The sequence below is a fragment of the Oryctolagus cuniculus genome, chromosome 4 (genome assembly GCF_964237555.1).
Source record: "Oryctolagus cuniculus chromosome 4, mOryCun1.1, whole genome shotgun sequence".
Taxonomy (NCBI): Eukaryota; Metazoa; Chordata; class Mammalia; order Lagomorpha; family Leporidae; genus Oryctolagus; species Oryctolagus cuniculus.
The window spans coordinates 84,763,320-84,782,492 of NC_091435.1; the positions used below are offsets into that span (position 1 = coordinate 84,763,320).

General features: G+C 46.2%; 1 protein-coding gene across 4 annotated transcripts in view; it reads left to right on the forward strand.

Annotated features, from left to right (window-relative positions):
- The first annotated feature begins 212 nt into the window (after positions 1 to 212).
- The window catches only part of LSG1 (large 60S subunit nuclear export GTPase 1), a 40,358-nt gene continuing 21,397 nt past the window's right edge, over positions 213 to 19,173 (forward strand). Inside the window, exons 1-7 of one of the 4 annotated variants that reach the window (XM_002716520.5) lie at positions 213 to 1,210; positions 2,849 to 2,975; positions 7,332 to 7,452; positions 7,612 to 7,698; positions 8,147 to 8,233; positions 12,763 to 12,823; positions 13,585 to 13,761. In XM_002716520.5, coding sequence (XP_002716566.2) covers positions 1,112 to 1,210; positions 2,849 to 2,975; positions 7,332 to 7,452; positions 7,612 to 7,698; positions 8,147 to 8,233; positions 12,763 to 12,823; positions 13,585 to 13,761 — 759 coding nt within the window. In that variant the 5' untranslated portion in view covers positions 213 to 1,111. The remainder of the gene's footprint in view (positions 1,211 to 2,848; positions 2,976 to 7,331; positions 7,453 to 7,611; positions 7,699 to 8,146; positions 8,234 to 12,762; positions 12,824 to 13,584; positions 13,762 to 19,173) is intronic. The other 3 variants (XR_001794699.3, XR_011387986.1, XM_008266690.4) reach the window with 3 other exon arrangements.

Below are 19,173 nucleotides of genomic sequence, written 5' to 3' on the forward strand. Positions count from 1 at the left end.
CAGTCTTCCTGTTGACAAGAAGCCCAAGGACACCAGATGCACATTCGGGCGAGACTGGACCAGATGGCGTTTGGGTCCCTGTGACTTGGCTTTTTATAAAATCTTATTTTTTTTTTAACGACAAGGCTGCTAATACGTATGATGCATAGCATCATGCTTCCGCACATTACACGCTCGATGTAGCTGGCCCAGGCACCCCCCGGACCCTGCGCTTTCCGCACGGCGCCTCTCCCCGGGACGGCCGGGCGCAGGACGCGGGGACAAGCACGTCCGACTCCCGACGCCCGGCGCCGCACCACCTCCGGTTCCCTCTGTGCTTCTCAGCCTCAGAGCGGCCGACAACTTCGTCCACTTCACCGGGTGCCCTAACCGCTACGAGAGGAGCAAACGCCCCGGACGCCGGGTGCAGTCGGCTCTCTGTTTTCACGGGGATGCCATTTTGTCTAGAACTTTTATTAAACATCGTTTGTTAGAAATTAGAGTCAGACTCTCGCCTTTCCGGACAAGCTTGCCAAGCTCTGGAAATACGATCAAGCTCCCGTTCCAACTCCCATCCAGGCCAAGCCTTTCCTCCCCGAGCGGCGGCTAAGGAGGGCTAGGTAAACAAAACAAAAAACACTTAGTCACGGGGCCAGACCGTGGCGACGCCACACCTTGGGACGCCGGCTGGAAACCAGCGCCAAGAAACTGTCCCCGTCGCGCCACAGAAACACCCTGCTGCCGAATCTCCGCCTGCTCCTGACGCCAACCGCGGAGGCGGGGTCAGTCGCGTGAATATGAACGGGCATATTTTCCAATTGTCCTAGTTTCTCGCCGGACCCTAAAGACCGACGCACAAATAGGGAATGTACCATTCCTTTAACTCAATCATTCTGTCCCAGTTTGGGACATTCGTGGAAACAACTAAGGAAAAATTCATAGAACAGTTTTTACAGCCATATTATAGAGGGCCGGATAGGTCAAGGTAAGCAAAAAGCATTCATTCCATTCTCCCCTCTCCATTTTGGGTCTGCACTAATTGGGCTCTCTCATACGTCACTTCCGGGGGTCGAGCTCGGCATGGCGGAAGCCGCACGCGCAGGACGGAGATCGGTGTAGAAGCCGTGTTGTAATGGGTCGGAGGAGAGCGCCGGGCAGTGGGTCGCTGGGCCGGACCCTCGTCCGCCATCAGACTCAGCGGAGCCGTAGCCACCGTCACGCTGACTCCTGGGTGAGACAGACAATGTCATCCGTTCCTTTCTGTTTAGTTTCGAGAGTACGCTTTGGAAGGGTGAGGGGAAGTTTGAAAAGTAGATTCTCGGGACAAGGCCCAGGGTTCAGAGGAAGAGGTTTGAAAGGAGGGCTAGTGTAGCGACGAGGCTGCTCAGTCTGCAGCTTCTTGGCTGCCAGGATGTCTTAAAGGCATCGGATTTTTGCTCCGGCAGCTGTAGAAGCCCTTGGACGTTTCTGAGCAGGAAAGAGCAGAGTTTGTTTTTGTAGTGATTTCTTCAAAGAACTGATTGATCTTGTGCTTGAGTGCCCCCGGAAATAGAAGATAACTCAGATCCCTGTTTCATCCTTGTCGTCCCTGGTGGCTCAGCTGTGGAAGGGGAGCCGTTCTTTTCCAAGCCGCTCTAGTACTTCCTTGGCCCAGGGGAGATCAGAGTAGGATCCTTTTAGAAAAGTGGGTGACGCGCTGTGATTGTGTCCATCGTTCTGGTCATCGGCTCTCAAATCCTGTGCGTGGGGTGAGCTCCGATGCTCCCTGGGCCACTGTCGCACCCCCTGACTGCATCATGTGAAGTGTGCAGAGTGAAAGACTTATCTTATTCGTCAAAACTCACCAGGTCACAAGTGCTCTGGACAGTAGGCACTGGTAATTTGAACTGCTTTTGAAGAAACTTGTTGTCAACATGGCCTTTAGGAAACGGGGGAGTTGAATATGCAGTCTAAAGACGTCTTCTCTTTATTCTCAGTTTTGCAGATTCTGTGGTCCAGGGCAAACTGTATAAACTTTGACTCTAACTTTTTTCCATTTCTTTTACCTCTACAGAGCATATAGCTTAGGATTATGTTTAGAAAATTTTGGGTTGTGTCTGGAAATCAATTTAGCTGTTTGCACTAGCATTTTATTAAACCTCAGTAAGGGGCAGGTGCTGTGGCTTAGCAGGTGAGGCCGCCGCCTGCTGTGCCAGCATCCCATATGGGCGCTGGTTTGAGTTCCAGCTGCTCTAGTTCCAATCCAGCTCCCTGCTTATTTGCCTGGGAAAGCAGCAGAGGATGGCCCAGGTCCTTGGGCTCCTGCACTATATGGAAGACCCGATGAAGCTCCTGGCTGCGGCCTGGCCAAGCACCAGCCGTGCAGCCATCTGGGAAGTGAACCAACAGACGAGAGATATCTCTCTCTCTTCTCTGTGTCTCTCCCTCTCTGTAACTCTGCCTTTCAAATAAATAAAATCTTTTAAAAAAGTTCTCATTAAAATGTTAGTTATTAGTAGTATGGATTCTGAAGGGGCTACAGTCATAGAATAAGGGTACATGGCACAGCAGAAGTCACATCTTGGGATCCTTGCATACCATGTGGGGGTGCCTGGTTTGAATCCTGGCTACTGTTCCCCTTCTGCTAATGCACAACCTGGTAGGCAGCAGATAAGGCCTCAAGTACTTGGGTTCATGTCACCCATGTGGGAGACCTGGATCGGGCCCTGAGCTCCAGACAGCCCTGGCTAATGCAAACATTTGACTTTCAAATAAAACAAAAAGAAATAAAAACCTAAAAAACATAGAATAGTTGCAAGGAAGTTTAGAATGTTTGGTTGTCAGTAGCAGGAGAGAGCAGATGTATTTATTACTTGTATTTTGTTCGTAGTTGCACACAAGTGAACTCAATGATGGCTATGATTGGGGTCGTCTTAATCTTCAGTCGGTGACAGAACAGAGCTCCCTTGATGACTTCCTGGCAACTGCAGAGCTCGCAGGAACAGAGTTCATAGCTGGTAGGTCATCGCTGGGTGCCCTTGACACTGTTCCCTTCCGTCCTGCTGACTAGATACCAACGAGCCTCCTTGGAAGTGTGTGAGACTCTTGGTGAACTCACAAATGGGCCGTCTAACTCAAAGGCACATATCCCAGAAGCAAGAAGCAGTCTGGGGAGGTCCAGTTGAACCCAAGCTGTGAGACACAGAGTGGGTTGCATTTGTTTCAAATTCACCTCTCAACAACACTTGGAATTCAGCTTCATTGTGTCTAGTTCAAGAAACTCAGCTGACATTGTGGTGGACAGTTCTGGCATTTTCTGGAAAACTTTTTCTGATATTATTAGAAGACAGATTCGGGCCTTGTGCTGTTGGGCAGTTTCATGTGTGTTGTAAAGTGCCACTCCTCACATCATGGGGAGTTTGCTGTGCACACGATTTGTTTTAGTCTTCTCTCTTGTCTTTTTGTGTATGTTCTGAGCACTTGGAAAAGTGCCTGGCACATTTCGAAATAGCAGTATAAACTAATGTTTCTGCTCCTCATTAATATACAGATACCCATTAATCACATTGTTTAGCAGTTATTCACGCTGGCATTGCGTTGGCTACTCAGGGTACAGGGTTGAATAGGATAAATTGTATTTCTGTAACACTTTGTTATGGACGAAGTCTATAGGAGACAGTGGGCTTCTAAGAAAGGTGGCTCGTATCTGAAGGAAGGCTAAAGCCAGTTGGGGCAAGCCTGATCCCGGAGCAAAAACTTGAACACTGAGAGATGTGACAGTGAAATGATGCAGGGCCCTGTGTGGTGGCATGCAGTGTGTGCAGGCCCAAATGTGAAGCCACAGCCTCCTTTGTTCAAAACTGGTTAGAGGTTTGGCTGTGATGGTGCGGGGGCATAGGAGGTAATGTGCAGACACACCAAGGAGGTGGGCAGGGGCCAAATTCCAGAGAGCATAAAGCGTATAGAGGGAGCCTTTACAGGGGTTTAACAGGTGTACCATGTTGTGGGGAGCAACTTGGACTAGACTGTTACTGGAATTAAGACTTATTCTATGCATCTGCTCTCCCGCAATATGGCGCTGGGAGAGGAGCGAACAGCTTCTACACAGCTGCCTCTTGCCAACTTGAGTGATGACCTCCAGGAGCTGATCCTGCTCCTGATTGGAGGAGAGCAGCGTACTCGGCTTGTGGGTAGCAGAGTTGGGATTGGTGGAAGAAGACTATAAAGGAGGAGAGAGACAACATGCACCGGGAACATCTATCTGAAGGAACACCCGAGCAGCCCCCGAGAGAGCTGGCCGGCGGTGTGCCGCTCCCCCGCGGAAGTGGGGAAAGTGGCAGGGGGAACCGCCCTTCCACGGAGGTGGAAGGGTCGGTAGCCAACCCGGGAAGAACCAGCAGCAAACCCGGGAAGGGCCGAACAGACAAAAGAACAGCGCAGGGTCCTGTGTCGTTCCTCCACGAAGAGGGGGAGCGACACCGTGTGATTCAGATTTCCTCTTCTGTTTGTTTTCCCGGCTTTAATGAGGTCTAATTGATAATTTAAGACTGTATGTAGTTATGGTATACAACTTTATGGTTGGTTTTAAGTATGCATTGTGAAATGATTACCACTGTCCAGCTGACGTATCCATCACCTCAGTTGTGTATGTATGTGGCCGGAGCGGGGGGTGGGGGTGAGAAACACTCAAGATTTATTTTTGTACCAAATTTTAGGCATACTGTACACTATTAATTGTAGTCCATACCATGCATTGGTTCTCCAGAACATACTTTATCTTGCCTAAGGGAAATCCTGTGCCCTTTGACCTACAATGTCCCGCCAGCCCCAGTGACCACTATGCTCTGCTTCTGTGAGCTCAGCTCTTTCAGATTTCATGCAATGTGCATGTAGCATGGTATCTTTTGCATTAAAAAAATTCCATGTGTATATATGAACAGTAAAAAGAGACTTGAAAGACTACACATTTAATTGATAACCTGAAGGGAGTGAACTAGAATTGCATGGAAATTGCAGAGAAAGAGGTTTGAGGTTGGGCAAAGAGAATGTTTACCTTCATATATTATCAGGAAGGGTTGATGTGGTATGTGATTGTATAATTAAAAGCTAATTTTTCTAAGCTAGCGTGTGGCACAGATAGTTAAGCCCTTGCCTGCAGTGCCTGCACCCATATAATTCTCAGTTTGAGTCCCAGCAGCACCACTTCCAGTCCACCTCCCTGCCAGTGTGCCTGGGAAGGCAGTGGAAGATAACTTGAGTATTTGGGTCCCCTGCCACCCATATGGGAGACTTGACGCAGTTCCAGGCTTCTGGCTTTGGCCCGGCCATTCTGGCCATTTGAAGAGTGAACCAGTGGATGGAAGATCTCTCTTGGTCACTCTGTCTGTGTCTCTGTAACTCTGCCTTACAAATAAATAAATAAATTCTTAAAAAAAATTTTTTTTAAAGGAAGGTGAACAGACTTGATTTAAAAAAGTTAATTTTTCAGGGCCGGCGCTGTGGAATAGTGGGTAAAGCACCACCTGCAGTGCCAGCATCCCATGTGGGCACCGGTTCAAGTCCTGGCTGCCCTACTTCTGATCCAGCTCTCTGCTATGGCCTGGGAAAGCAGTGGAAAATGGCCCAAGTGCTTGAGCCCCTGTACCCACATGGGCGACCCAGAAGAAGCTCCTGGCTCCTGGCTTTGGATCGGTGCCGTTGCGGCCAATGGGGGTGTGAACCAGCGTATGGAAGACCTCTTTCTCTCTCTCCCTCTCCTCCCTCTCCCTCTCCCTCTCCCTCTCCCTCTCCCTCTCCCTCTCCCTCTCCCTCTCCCTCTCCCCATCTATCTCTCCCCATCTATCTCTCTCTGCCTCTTCTTTTCTCTCTGTAACTCTGACTTTCAAATCAATCAATCAATCAATAAATCTTTTTTCAAGAAGTTAATTTTTCAGAGCATAAAACAAAAATGGAGATTAATGAGGAGATGGGATAGAATGGCATTGAAAGCAGAGTTGGGTACATGAACTCGTGCAAGAGGAGGACCTCAGCCTCCTTAGAGGCCAGAAGAGGGAAGGCTGCAGACCTGAGAGCTCTGGTTTCTCTCTTCACAAGCTCGGGGGCAGAAGGGGTGGGCAGAGGATGAGTAACGGGGCTTAAAGAAGGCGGCTACCATTTAGGGAATAGGAGAAATAAATCAAGACCATAGAAGCGTTTTGTCCTTCCAGGAACTCTTCAGGGCATAGCTGATGTTGGAGCCTGTATGTATGCAGTGACGGGTTTCTTGCATTATTGTGTGATTTCCTGCAGCAGTGAACTAAGAAAGAGAGTAGGTGGTTGGATATTTGGAGGGTGAGTGCAGTGGGGTAAGGAATTTGAGCACTTGGTTGAAGGGAAGTACCACGTAGTTTCAGCTAACTATGGAGGTAGTTACAAGGTAGATGACTGGGAGAAAGGCGAGAATCCAGGGGCTCAGCAATTTGCAGAGGTTGGACAAGGCAAAGTGGCAGTGATGAGTGGGAGATCACTGGAAGGAATCAGTGTGGAATATCAGCTGTGGGGCAGGAGGACAGTGTGTTTTGACTGTTGGTTGAGGATGACATGGATGAGAATCGTGGTGAGGTTGAGTTTATTATGCCAGATTATTGATTATGCAGACTGATGTCCCATGTGATATGGTGGTTGTCTGATGAGAATAGCAGACTGCAGTCTTTGCTTACAGTTGAGAAGTTGCTGACGATGTCTCCATGTCTTTGAAACAGAACCTTTCCTTGGCATTGCTGTGGGAAGGCTTCACTGGCTTCTCAAGTGATCTTCTCCAGTGGAGTTCCCACTGCCCATGGAGAGTTTGTGGAGGTTGTGTGCAGTGAATAGGGGAGGCCCAGAGCTGCCTGAGGGGTGGAGGCCGGGTCAGTGGTCTGGTGTATAGGTTTGGCTTTGTAAACATTTTTGATGTAGCACTGATAGTGGGTATTCCTCCTAAACACCCTACACAAAGGTCACCGGTTCTTAGTGGATCTGTTTCTTCACTAAGTCTGCGTTTCCACCAACTTGCATTGACTTAAAATTACTTTCCCTCTAACAAAAGCACATTGATAGTCCTGAATCCTGACAGTTTCTTTCCCCACTTTGTGTTTCTGCTTCTAGAAATGTGTCCAGCCTGTGAGTTCTATAACACCTGTACTTAAAAAACAGTTGACCTCTTGAAAGCTTTAAAAGATCTTTGATAGAAATTGTTATTTGGAAATTACAGTTTACTCCAGGCTAGAAGAATAAGAAAGTTCAAAATCTGTTTTAGATTTTCATGTTTGTGGTTTCTCAAGTTTATCAAAATGACCAACCCTTGGTGTCAGTGTTGCCTCTTTAATAACAGTACTTTTCTTTCCCATGAACAGAGAAGCTTAATATCAAGTTTGTGCTCCCTGAGGCTAGAACTGGACTCCTGTCATTCGAAGAGAGCCAGAGAATTAAGAAACTCCACGAGGAAAACAGACAGTTCTTGTGTATACCGAGAAGGTGAGTTGAATAAGAACTTGGAACATCGCCAGTCCACTGAGTGTGAACTTTTTAAGCTGGTGTTCTTATTTTTCCTGTTTCCCTTTATTAGATCCAGATTCCCTGTTTTATTTTGATAAACTGTGTGTGGAATTTTTTTCCCCTTTCTGATTGTTTCAGACCAAACTGGGACAAAAACACTAGCCCAGAAGAACTCAAACAGGCAGAGAAAGACAACTTCCTAAAATGGAGGCGTCAGCTTGTCCGGTGAGTGCCTCAAAACCTTGAGCTTCCACATAGCACTGTGCTCGTGGTGCCGTCTCCCTCGGAAGTCTCGAGTCCTCACAAGTGCGTCCTGCACAGGATGAGCGCTGGCTCTGATCGCTCCTGGCCTTTCTCCTTCCAGCCTGTTCTGCAGCCGCTGAGCGCCGCAGCTGGCCACTGCCCAGCAGCGCATTCTGTCAGGAAGCGCTGTGAGAGACCTGCCTCTGTGTGACACAGAAAGCTTCCAGGGCTTCCCTGACTTAGGGATGAAACTGGAATTTGGTGGAGTGTGATGCTCATAAATTTTGCTTTTGGATTGTCTCAGTTTTTAAAGGGGTATATAAAATTTGAAGTATTTGTGTACTGATTTTTTTATTGTAATGAATTGGAGCACTTAAGCTCCTTGAAAGTATTACCTGGCAAAGATATAAACTTCTCATTCTAAAGCCAGGCTAGAAGAGGAACAAAAGCTGATTCTCACTCCATTTGAGCGAAATTTGGACTTTTGGCGCCAGCTCTGGAGGGTCATTGAGAGAAGGTGAGTGACTGTTTTCTTCTGTGTAATGAAGACATTGTAGTACAGTTAGATTCGATCTGTGCTCATGGGCTTAGCATCTGGTTGAGGGTGGGGGTACAGGCTATGCAAAGAGTTATTGGGAATTAGAAACACTGAAAATCTAGTGCTATATTTTAAAATGGACTGTGTTTTGTTATTAGATGAGGGCGTTGATAAGTGTGTGTAGATGAATTCTAAAGCACCTGTAGTTACCCTACAAATGTATATTGAGTTCCTCCTGGTAATATGAAAAATATGGGCATGAGAAAGGGTAGGTTCATGCTTACAAAGAACATATGTGCTATGGGGGAAGCAAATGTGAAAGTTCATCTCAGACTTTTATGGAGTTCAGCTGGGCCAGGCACCAGGGGCACAGGCAGAGGAAATACAACAGAACGCTGGTGCTTCTCATCCAGCTACCTGCTAATGTCCCTGGGAAGACAGTGTATGATGGCCCAAATACTTGGAAGCCCTAGATGGAATAAGTTCCAGGCACTTGGCTTCTGCCTGACCCAGCCCTGGCCATTGCAGCCATTTGGGGAATGAACCAGTGGGTGGAAGATCTTCTGTCATTCTGCCTTTCAAATAATTAAAAAAAAAAAATGCAGTCCTTGAACTCAGAGAACTCAATATCTAGTAAAATACAAGAAGAGCGTGCTTCTGTATATTACAGGTAGAAAGGCAGCAAGGCCTGTCATTAACAGATTCATAAGAACTGGAGGAAATCGAAGCATGAATTTTGTTTTTAAGATTTATTTGAAAGGCAGAAAGAGAATGAGAGCAAGTGAGCAGGGGAGGGGACACACAGAGAGAGAGAAATGTTTCATCCATTGGTTCACTCCCTAAATGACCATAATAGCTGGAGCTGGGCCAGCCAGGAGCCAGGAATTTAATCTGGGCCTCCCAAGCGGGTGGCAGGGACAAAGTAAGTACTTGAGCCATCTTCTGCTGTCTTCCCAGGCTCATTAACAGGATACTGGATTACAAACAGAGCAGCTGGGACTGGAACCAGTGCTCTGACATGAGCGTGGGCATTGTAAGCATCGGCTTAACCCACTGTGTCACAACACCAGCCCCTAGGGGTGATTTTTTTTTTAATTGAGCTTTGAAAAGAATGATTTTGACGCACTGAGAATGGGAGATTTTCGTTCTTTGCCACATCATACTAGGGACAGTTACTGATAGAAGTTAATAGATCAAATTTCTCTCTTAATTTTGCCTCTCTATGTATAGTAAAAAGGTTTTTATTTTCGTCAAAGAGTATTTGAATTATTTTCATAGACTTCATAAATGGACTTTATATTTTAAATAATTTTTAAACCTCATTTTTTTTAAGATTTGTTTATTTTATTTGAAAGGCAGAGTTAGAGAGAACAGAGAGAGGGAGACGAAGAGATCTTCTGTTTGTTGGTTCACTCCCCAGATGGACACAGCTGCCAGGAGGAGTTGGGCTGGTTGGAAGCCAAGAACCAGGAGCTTCTTCCAGGTCCCCCACGTGGATGGCAGGGTCCCAGATGTTTGGGCCTACCTCCACTGCTTTCGCAGGCACATTAGCAGGGAGCTAGATCAGAAGTGGAGCAGCCAGGACTTGAACTGGCATCTATATGGGATGCTAGCACTGCAGGTTGCAGCTTTTACCTTCTATGCCATATCACCGGCCCCTAAATAATTTTTTTAAAGAAAGAATCAAACTGAATTTCTTTTTATAAATCTATAAAATGTACCTTGTAAGAACACTAACTAGAAAGCCAGGATGCTTTAATTGAAATTCTTGGGAAAGATTATTACCACATTTAACATTGTTACTAAGAAAATGGGATTTGAATTTAACTTGTAAAAATCATATTTCTTTTAAGGGTGATAAAAATGTTCTGGAATCGGATAGTGCACAACTTTGTGAATATACTAAAAACTACTGAACAGTACAATCTAAAAAGGGTAAATTTTAATATGTGAATTATATGTCAGTTTTTTCCCAGAGTCACTTAGCCTGCTCTTCAGGGGCAGAGAGGGCTGTTGGCTGGTGCAGGCAGATCAGAGCAGCTCTGACCTAGCCTGATCTCAGACTCCAGGCAAACCCCTTTTCTTGCGTTGGGCTTGAGGGAAGCTGGGGGAGACCCAGTGTCATTGTCCTGGGGAACTCGTGTGGAGCAGATGGCCTCTTCTCCCTCAGTGCCTCCGCAGCAGTGCAGGGGCTGTGCTGCTGGGAGAGCCTGTGTTCTTATTTCCAGAGAGAACTGGTACAGGCCCTGAGACACTGCCACACTGACCTGGAGCTGGGCCCCCGCGCCATGCACTGACAGTTTTTTGTTAGATATTCTTTGCTCTGTGTTCTTTTGTATATTTATTCTGGTTTCTGACTCAAGTGAGAAACCTTCCTCAGCTGTCTAGTGATGTTTGTCTTCTATTCATTTTTAAGAAAGCTTTACAAAGTTGATTGACACGCCTACCTATTTAGGTGGAGTTTGCCAACTGGTGAGCCTCCCCGTAAGGTGCCTGGGCTGGGAGCAGTTTTCCTTGGAATGCCCCGAGATGTTAATATCTGTAGGTCTTTGTTTTAGGGCCAGTTTCTTCAGGAGAATTATTTTGCTGGACATAGGGTTAAATGGGGATATGATGAGCAAGGAGGCTAGGCATCTTCCCAGTTCAGGATGTAGGCTTGGGTTTAATCTTCCTTTTCTCAGTATCCCACCTTCTCCTGCGCCAGAGATGCCGGTTCTGGAGCGTCTCAAGTCCCTTTGCTGCTGCTGCTGTGGGCAGGGGGGCTGAGAGGTGCCTTGCAGGTGGGCAGCTGAATGGGAGGAGGCCATCCTAAGAGCCCTGGGCCTCTCCCTTGCCTTGAGAAGGAGAGAAGATACTTCTAACCCTAAGCCTCCTTGGGGCTCTGGGGCTGCAGAAACAGGCTGGTTTCTTACTGGTTTCACATTTCTCAGTTGCTACTGTTCTTTTTTGTTGTTGGTGTTCTAATGGATTGCAGCTTTTACATTGGTTTTTGTAGTTTTTAAAGGGAACCATAAGTATTTAGGCTTCCGTGTTGAACAGGAAGGTTCATTACACACTTTTTTTATGCCCCTAAATTAACAGCTGCTTCCCCCAGAGAGAGCTTCACTTAGATTACAATATTATGTATTGTTTCTTGTTATTTTTTTAGAGTGAGAATGTGTTTCTCACTCAAGGACATAGTTTGTATTACATGAAAATAGATCTGAGTTACACAGAAATATTATTAATAAAGCGACTACTACCACATCTTTGAGCGGAAATATTTATTGATGTCTTGCCTACAGCAGATGTCTCCTGTTTGGTAACAGGCTGGCTAAGCCATCTGCCTCTTTGATTTCAGTGGGAGTTATCAGAAGAGGTTTGCTGTCTAACATATCATTGAAACACAGCAAACTGCTAAGGCCGTGTGGGCAGGAAATGCCTGTTCTTTTTGGTGTGTCTGAGGTGTCTGTTTCAGTTTATTAGGTCTTGTCCAAGTTTTGCAGTCATTCAGCTTGATTCAGTCTGAAAGAGAGATTATAAGGAAATGCTGCTAGGACCAGCTTAATTAGAGAACTTAAAATGATTTATCAAAAATTAGCAAGTCTTTGTGTTCCTTTGAATCACAAAATTATGCTGAGATTTTAACTATTCTGAAAGAAAATGCACTTTTAATTGTCAATACTGCTGCCCTAAATGGTAACCTTGATTCCTTCTTATTCAGGTTAGCTTAGAAAAGGCTGGCTGACCAGACAAGGGTTGGGGGTGGGGGGTGCTGCTGCCCTGTGGCTGCTGGGCTGGGCTGGGCTGGGCTGGGCTGCGCTGCTGTAGTCCCCAGCACATTTGTGAGGGATCCGAGGGGCTTGCTCTCCGCTGCAGAAGGTCTTCTTCCACGTGATGGAAGAAGCTGGCCTCCACATTCCTGCTTCAGAGTGGCAGCTCTAGTTGATATTTTGCCGTTTTGGATTTTTGCCATTTAAACACATTCTTAGAATCAGTGGATGATGGTTTGCTAGGTATAAGCTTTCTTCTTTGTCGTTCTCAATTTAAATAAAATACTGGCTTCTCGTGGCAGCTGTCAGCAAATGACTCATTAGTTGTTGTTGTTGTGTTTTTTTTTTTTTTTTTTTTTGAAGCCTTAGCATGAATGCAGATTAGGAAGTAAATATTTGGTAGACTTCACTTTGGCCTGAAGTTTTTGGAAAACTTATCTGCCCAGGGGAGCTTAATAGAGTTAGAGTGGCAGTTTCAGCAGTGAGGTGTCATCTGAGCCCCTCCGGGCGAAATCAGAGTAGGCTTGACCTGCTGCCTGGCTCCCTGTTCCTGCTCCGTTGCTGACTAGCTCGTGACCTTGCTTGACTGATCTCAGCCTCAGTTTTCTCATGTATAAGCTAGGGATCATCGTGCCTTGAAACGTGAATGCATGTCAAGTGCTTGCTGTATGGAAAGTGCTTGCTGCTGCTGTTATTACATGGCCAGTGATCCCTCTTACTTCCCAGCAATTGGAATATCTGACATTTGTTTTTCAGTGATATCGTGGTGCAGATAGTAGATGCCCGAAACCCCCTCCTGTTTCGATGTGAGGATCTGGTGAGTAACGTTTGGCAACATTCAGGCTCTGGTACCCTGCACAGGATAGCACAACATCAGTCAGAACAGGGACTGTCGGCAGGCATTCTGTACCTGCCAGCTTTGTTAAATTAGGCCTCCTCTTCCTCCCAAGGTCAGGAGCTTGCATAATGCCACTGTTTAGACAGATGTTTTATCACACAATAGCTTCCATCTGCAGGAAGATGCAAACAGTTCCATGGGCTTTCTAGCTTTTAGTTCAGAAGCCACTTTGTGACTACATATTTGCCAGTTTTGTTTTTTTTCAAGAGCATCTGTTGATTTTAGCATTTTGCTGGTCACTCCGCTTTTTAATCCACACCATTAAGTTCTCTCACACCGTAGTTACTGCTCCCTATGGTATCTTACAAGCAAGCAAAGTTTATACAGCACCATTGGAGGGTAGTAAGTAGGGTGTGAGGATCGCATGAAACAATGCAGGGCAGCCTTGAATTAACACAGTGCTGTGCTCATGTGAGGGATGCCTGTTCCTCCGTGAGGACCCTGGTAGGAAGAGAACAGATTATTCTTAAATGCACTAGTGAATAACAAAAATCTTACCTGTCAACCTTCTTTTTGTACCTTGCTGAGGAGATTAGTAGGATGTGTTGTGATTAAAGAGTCTTTAAATTAAGGAATGATTTGGGACTGGAGGCAGAAAGACGCGTGTTGTATCTTCGGTGTGATTAGCCTCGTTTTGTGTTTGTTTGAAGAAGCCTTTCTAACATCCTTGTCTTGCTTAGGAATGCTACGTGAAAGAAGTAGATGCCAGTAAGGAGAACGTCATTCTCATAAACAAGGCAGACCTGTTGACTGCTGAGCAGCGCAGTGCCTGGGCCTCATACTTTGAAAAGGAAGATGTGCAGGTTATCTTCTGGTCGGCTTTGGCTGAAACCACTCAGCTGAACGGTGACTCTAAGGTGACCTGGGGGATATTCTGGGGATGAGTTTTGGGGAGGAGAATTTTGACTTCTGAGTTGTGCTTAATTGTGCTTCAGTTTTTCTTATTGGGGATTTTGTGGGAATTAGTTTTGTTCTGTTTTCCCCTAGATGCCATGATGGAAAGATGACCTATAGAAAACCTGAATCACAGGTTGTTTTCTCCATGGTTGTCAAATAGTCTGGCATATCATCAGTGGTCTCTTTTTTTTTTTTTTTTTTTTTTTTTTTAAGATTTATTCCATTTATTTGAAAGAGCTACAGAGAGAGAGGTCTTCCATCTCCTGGTTCACTCCCCAGATGGCTACAACGGTGGAGCTGCGCCAATCTGAAGCCAGGAACCAGGAGCTTCTTCTGGCTCTCCCACGTGGGTGCAGGGGCCCAAGGACTTGGGCCATCTTCTACTGCTTTCCCAGGCCATAGCAGGGAGCTGGATCGGAGGAGGAGCAGCCAGGACTAGAATTGGTGCCCACATGGGATGCCGGCCCCTCAAGGCAGGGCTTTAACCCACTGTGCTGCAGCGCCTGCCCCCTCTTTTCTTTTTTTTTTTTTTTTAATTTTAGGCAGGAAGCTGTGTCGGAAGTTTCATAATGACCTTGTAATTACCTTAAGAGAAGTCAGAACGAAAGGGTACAACTGAAGGATAGAGGAACATCTCAGGACTAGATCAGAATCTGTTTTGACTTTGTTTTGAAAACAAAGAAATGAATAACCCTAAATTAAGATACTGTGTCATTTCTTTTATCTTTTAATCCAGACTTTACAAAAACAGTTTTAGCTTTATTTTATTCTCTATTTAAATAATAACTAAATATGAAAAGAAATTAGTAATAGAATCTTAGACCTGGAAGAGATTTAGACAAAGGACCTTTTTCCCTTTCTCCTTTTCTCTTGTCTCTACCAAAAATCTGTTGACTATTTAGTGTGTGTTGAGCTAGGTTTCATGAGTAAAATACCCTTTGCCTAGTGATTTCTAACCTCTAACTCTGGAATTCCTTCCTCTGATTCCCTGTTAGGCAGTCGACCCTCGGTCACTACTTTAAATGGCAGGGCTCTGGAGAGCAGGTAACTTATTTTGTGTCACTAGTACAGCTAAAACTGGCAGCACTTAATGGAATCTGTTCCAGGTGTTGGTTGCCTGGGACATATTCCAGGGAACTCATATTTTGTGATCAAGATACTCCTGTCAATTTAGAGTTTTTGTTAACTTGTTCCCTTTTCAGGAGTTGTGTTATGTTGTCCAGTCGTTGATCCTCTGAACAACAAAGTCCTTCAAAAATATTTTTTAAAGACTTATTAGCGGCCAGCGCCGCGGCTCACTAGGCTAATCCTCCGCCTTGCGGCGCCGGCACACCGGGTTCTAGTCCTGGTCGGGGCGCCGGATTCTGTCCTGGTTGCCCCTCTTCCAGGCCAGCTCTCTGCTGTGGCCCAGGAGTGCAGTGGAGGATGGCCCAGGTGCTTGGGCCCTGCACCCCATGGGAGACCAGGAGAAGCACCTGGCTCCTGCCATCGGATCAGCGCGGTGCGCCTGCTGCAGCGTGCCAGCTGTGGTGGCCATTGGAAGGTGAACCAACGGCAAAGGAAGACCTTTCTCTCTGTCTCTCTCTCTCACTGTCCACTCTGCCTGTCAAAAAAAACAAACAAAAAAAAAACAAAACAAAAAACTTATTAGCAGACCTCATTCCATTTTTTTTTTAATATATATTATTTGAAAGACAAAATGCCAGAGAGATCTTCCATCTGCTAGTTCACTCCCCAAATCCCCACAAGAGCTAGGACTGGGCCAGGCCAAAGCCAGGAGCCAGCAGCTCCATCCAGGTCTCCCACATGGGTGGCAAGAACCCAAGAACATGGGCCATCATCTCCTGCCTTCACAGGTGCATGAACAGGGAGCTGGATGGGAAGCAAAGTAGCTGAGACCGTAAACTGGCACTCTGGTATGCAATGCAGTTGTCCCAAGAGGCAGTTTAATCCACTGCACCACTGTGCCCACCTCACTGTTGCTGTTAACTATTATGTTAACGGCTTACAACCAAGGTAGAATTCATGTTTTTAAAATATTTTTATTGAATGATTGATTTGAAAGGCACAGAGACAGAGACATGGCTCTTCCATCAGCTGGTTCAGTTCCCAAATGCATACAACTCTCAGGACGGGGCTATACTAAAGCCATGAACCAGAAACTCAGTCTAGGTCTTCCAGTTGGGTAACTGGGGCCCAACTACTTGAGCCATCACCTGTTGCTTCTCAGGGTATTGCATTATTAGGATGCTGGAATCAGAGTGGAACTGGGACTTCAACCCAGGCACTCCAGGAGGCTGAGTAGGCATCCCAACTGGTGTCAACCACGGCAGTAAACACCTGCCCCTAAAGTTCACTTCTGAGTATTCAGTTTGCTTTTTACTCCCTGTAGCTTTGAATTAACTACAGATTTAGTGTTTGCTCTTCTACATATTCTTTCCAGTTTTTATAATATTGTTGAACTAGGTGGGACCAAGGATAGCACTCTGTCACCTTTTGTGGGCTTACTAAGTACAATATACCAAGAATATTAATGTAGTGAATATCAGTAGCCACAAGAATATAGCATTACTGTTCATAAAAATTAACACAAAATTAATTAGTTAAGGGGCTGACTTTGTGGTACAACAGGTTAAGCTGCCACCTGTAATGCCAGTATCCCATATTGGAGTACAGGTTCGAGTCCCGGCAGCCCTGCCTGGAAAGGCAACAAAAGAAGGCCTGAGTACTTGGGCCTCTACCTTCCACATGGGAGGCCTGGATAGAATTTCTGGCTGCTGGTTTCAGGCTGACCCAGCTCCAGCCATTACAGCCATGGAACCAGCAGATGGAAGATATCTGTACTATTCTGCCTTTCAATTAAGTAAAACAAATTTTTAAAAGATTAATTAGTTAATTTTTTTTTTTTTTTTTTTTTTTTTTGACAGGCAGAGTGGACAGTGAGAGAGAGAGACAGAGAGAAAGGTCTTCCTTTGCCGTTGGTTCACCCTCCAATGGCCGCCGCGGCCGGCGCGCTGCGGCCGGCGCACCGCACTGATCCGATGGCAGGAGCCAGGAGCCAGGTGCTTTTCCTGGTCTCCCATGGGGTGCAGGGCCCAAGCACCTGGGCCATCCTCCACTGCACTCCCGGGCCACAGCAGAGGGCTGGCCTGGAAGAGGGGCAACCGGGACAGAATCCGGCGCCCCAATCGGGACTAGAACCCGGTGTGCCGGCGCCGCTAGGCGGAGGATTAGCCTAGTGAGCCGCGGCGCCGGCTAATTAGTTAATTTATTTTCTGCCAGCACCACATTCTGAACACCTTACATATTTTATTCCTTTAATCTCCCAGCAGAGGCCGGCGCCACGGCTCACTAGGCTAATCCTCCGCCTTGTGGTGCTGGCACACCGGGTTCTAGTCCCGGTTGGGGCGCTGGATTCTGTCCCGGTTGCCCCTCTTCCAGGCCAGCTCTCTGCTGTGGCCCGGGAAGGCAGTGGAGGATGGCCCAAGTCCTTGGGCCCTGCACCCCATGGGAGACCAGGAGAAGCACCTGGCTCCTGCCTTCGGATCAGCGCGCTGTGCCAGCTGCAGCACGCCGGCTGCGGCGGCCATTGGAGGGTGAACCAACGGCAAAGGAAGACTTCTCTCTGTCTCTCTCTCTCACTGTCCACTCTGCCTGTCAAAAAATTAAAAAAAAAAAAAATCTCCCAGCAGATAATTGGTCTTCATAGTTTGCTGTCTTAACTGTTATTGCTGTTTGAAACATGAGAAATCTATCCTAAGTCAGTGTCTTACTGTTTACCTTTTTTTAAAAAAAAAAGATTTATTTATTTGAAAGTCAGAGGTACACAGAGAAAGAAGGAGAGGCAGAGAGAGAGAGAGAGAGAGAGAGAGAGAGAGAGAGAGGTCTTCCATCCGCTGGTTCACTCCCCAAATGGCCACAACGCCTAGAACTGGGCTGATCCAGAGCCAGGAGCCAGGAGCTTCTTCCTGGTCTTCTACGTGGGTGCAGGGGCTCAAGGACTTGGGCCATCTTCTGCTTTCCCAGGCCATAGCAGAGAGCTGGATCTAAAGAGGAGCAGCCAGGACTCGAACCAGTGCTCATATAGGATGCCAGCCCTGCAGGTGGTGGCTTTACCTACTGCACCACAGCCCCAGCCCCGAGATCTGGATCAGAAGTGGAGCAGCTCAGACTGGAATCAGCACCCATATGGGATGCCTGCACTGCAGGCAGTGGCTTTACCTGCTACACCACAATGCTGGCCCCTGAAGTGTTTAAATAGATATTTATCACTGTGTGGTTCTGTACCAAACCAGTAACCCTGTCATAAATGGGAAAAGGATTGTTTTCTGCATTTTGGAATTTCAAAAGGAAATAGAATTGTGCACATGGATCCCTGGTTGCTTCCTGTTGATGACTGCCTTATTTTTAGGTCTCACCTGCTAATTTGCAGAGTTGTTTCCTGATCTCGTTGGGTTAATAGTGCTTGGCTTATTCTTTATTCCTTCCTGAAAGTTGGACACCTTTTGGAATCTCTGCCGTTCACCATGTTTTCTCGGATTATGATTTCTTATCTATAAAATTATTCAGAGAAGCTCGCAGTGGCAACACACCAACTTCTTTACATTTATTATTCATTTATCAGAATTGTTTACATTTTTATGGTTCTTCTGTAATCTGGATGTCTTTTTGAATTGCTAGATGTGATATTCTTTTTCTTGACATTTTGTTTTTACTGCTTCTTTCCTAAAATATAAGATGCATGTCTGAGTACATTATGTCCTCTTGCTGTGACTTTGAATCATTCGAACACTAAATTATTTGGAGATGATACAAAGTTTGTATCACTTTGAAATCCCAGGTAATTCATCCTTGTTGACAAGAATTAGTAATACTATGAATTGCCTTACTTCTGCTCAATTGTCTGTAGGGATTCAGAAGAACTAATACATTAGTGAGCAGTAAATGATTTTACCTTTTTCAGTCCAAAAGAAACCTCTCTTTGGTAAATGACTTCCGCACAGGGAGTTGAGTTCATGCACAAGAATTGTGCTCTGGGGCCGGCACTGTGGCGTAGCAGATAAAGCTGCCACCTGCAGTGCTGGCATCCCACATGGGCACAGGTTTGAGTCCTGGCTGCTCCACTTCTGATCTAGCTTTCTGCTAAAGCCTGGGAAAGCAGTAGAAGATGGCCCAAGTTCTTGGGCCCCTGCACCCGTGTGGGAGACCTGAAAGAAGCTCCTGGCTTCAGATTGACGCAGCTCTGCCATCGCGGCCAATTGGAAAGTGAACCAGTGGGTGGAAGACCTTTTTCTCTCTGTCTCTTCTTCTTTCTCTGTGTAACTCTGCTTTCAAATAAATAAATAAATAAATCTTTTAAAAAAAATTATGCT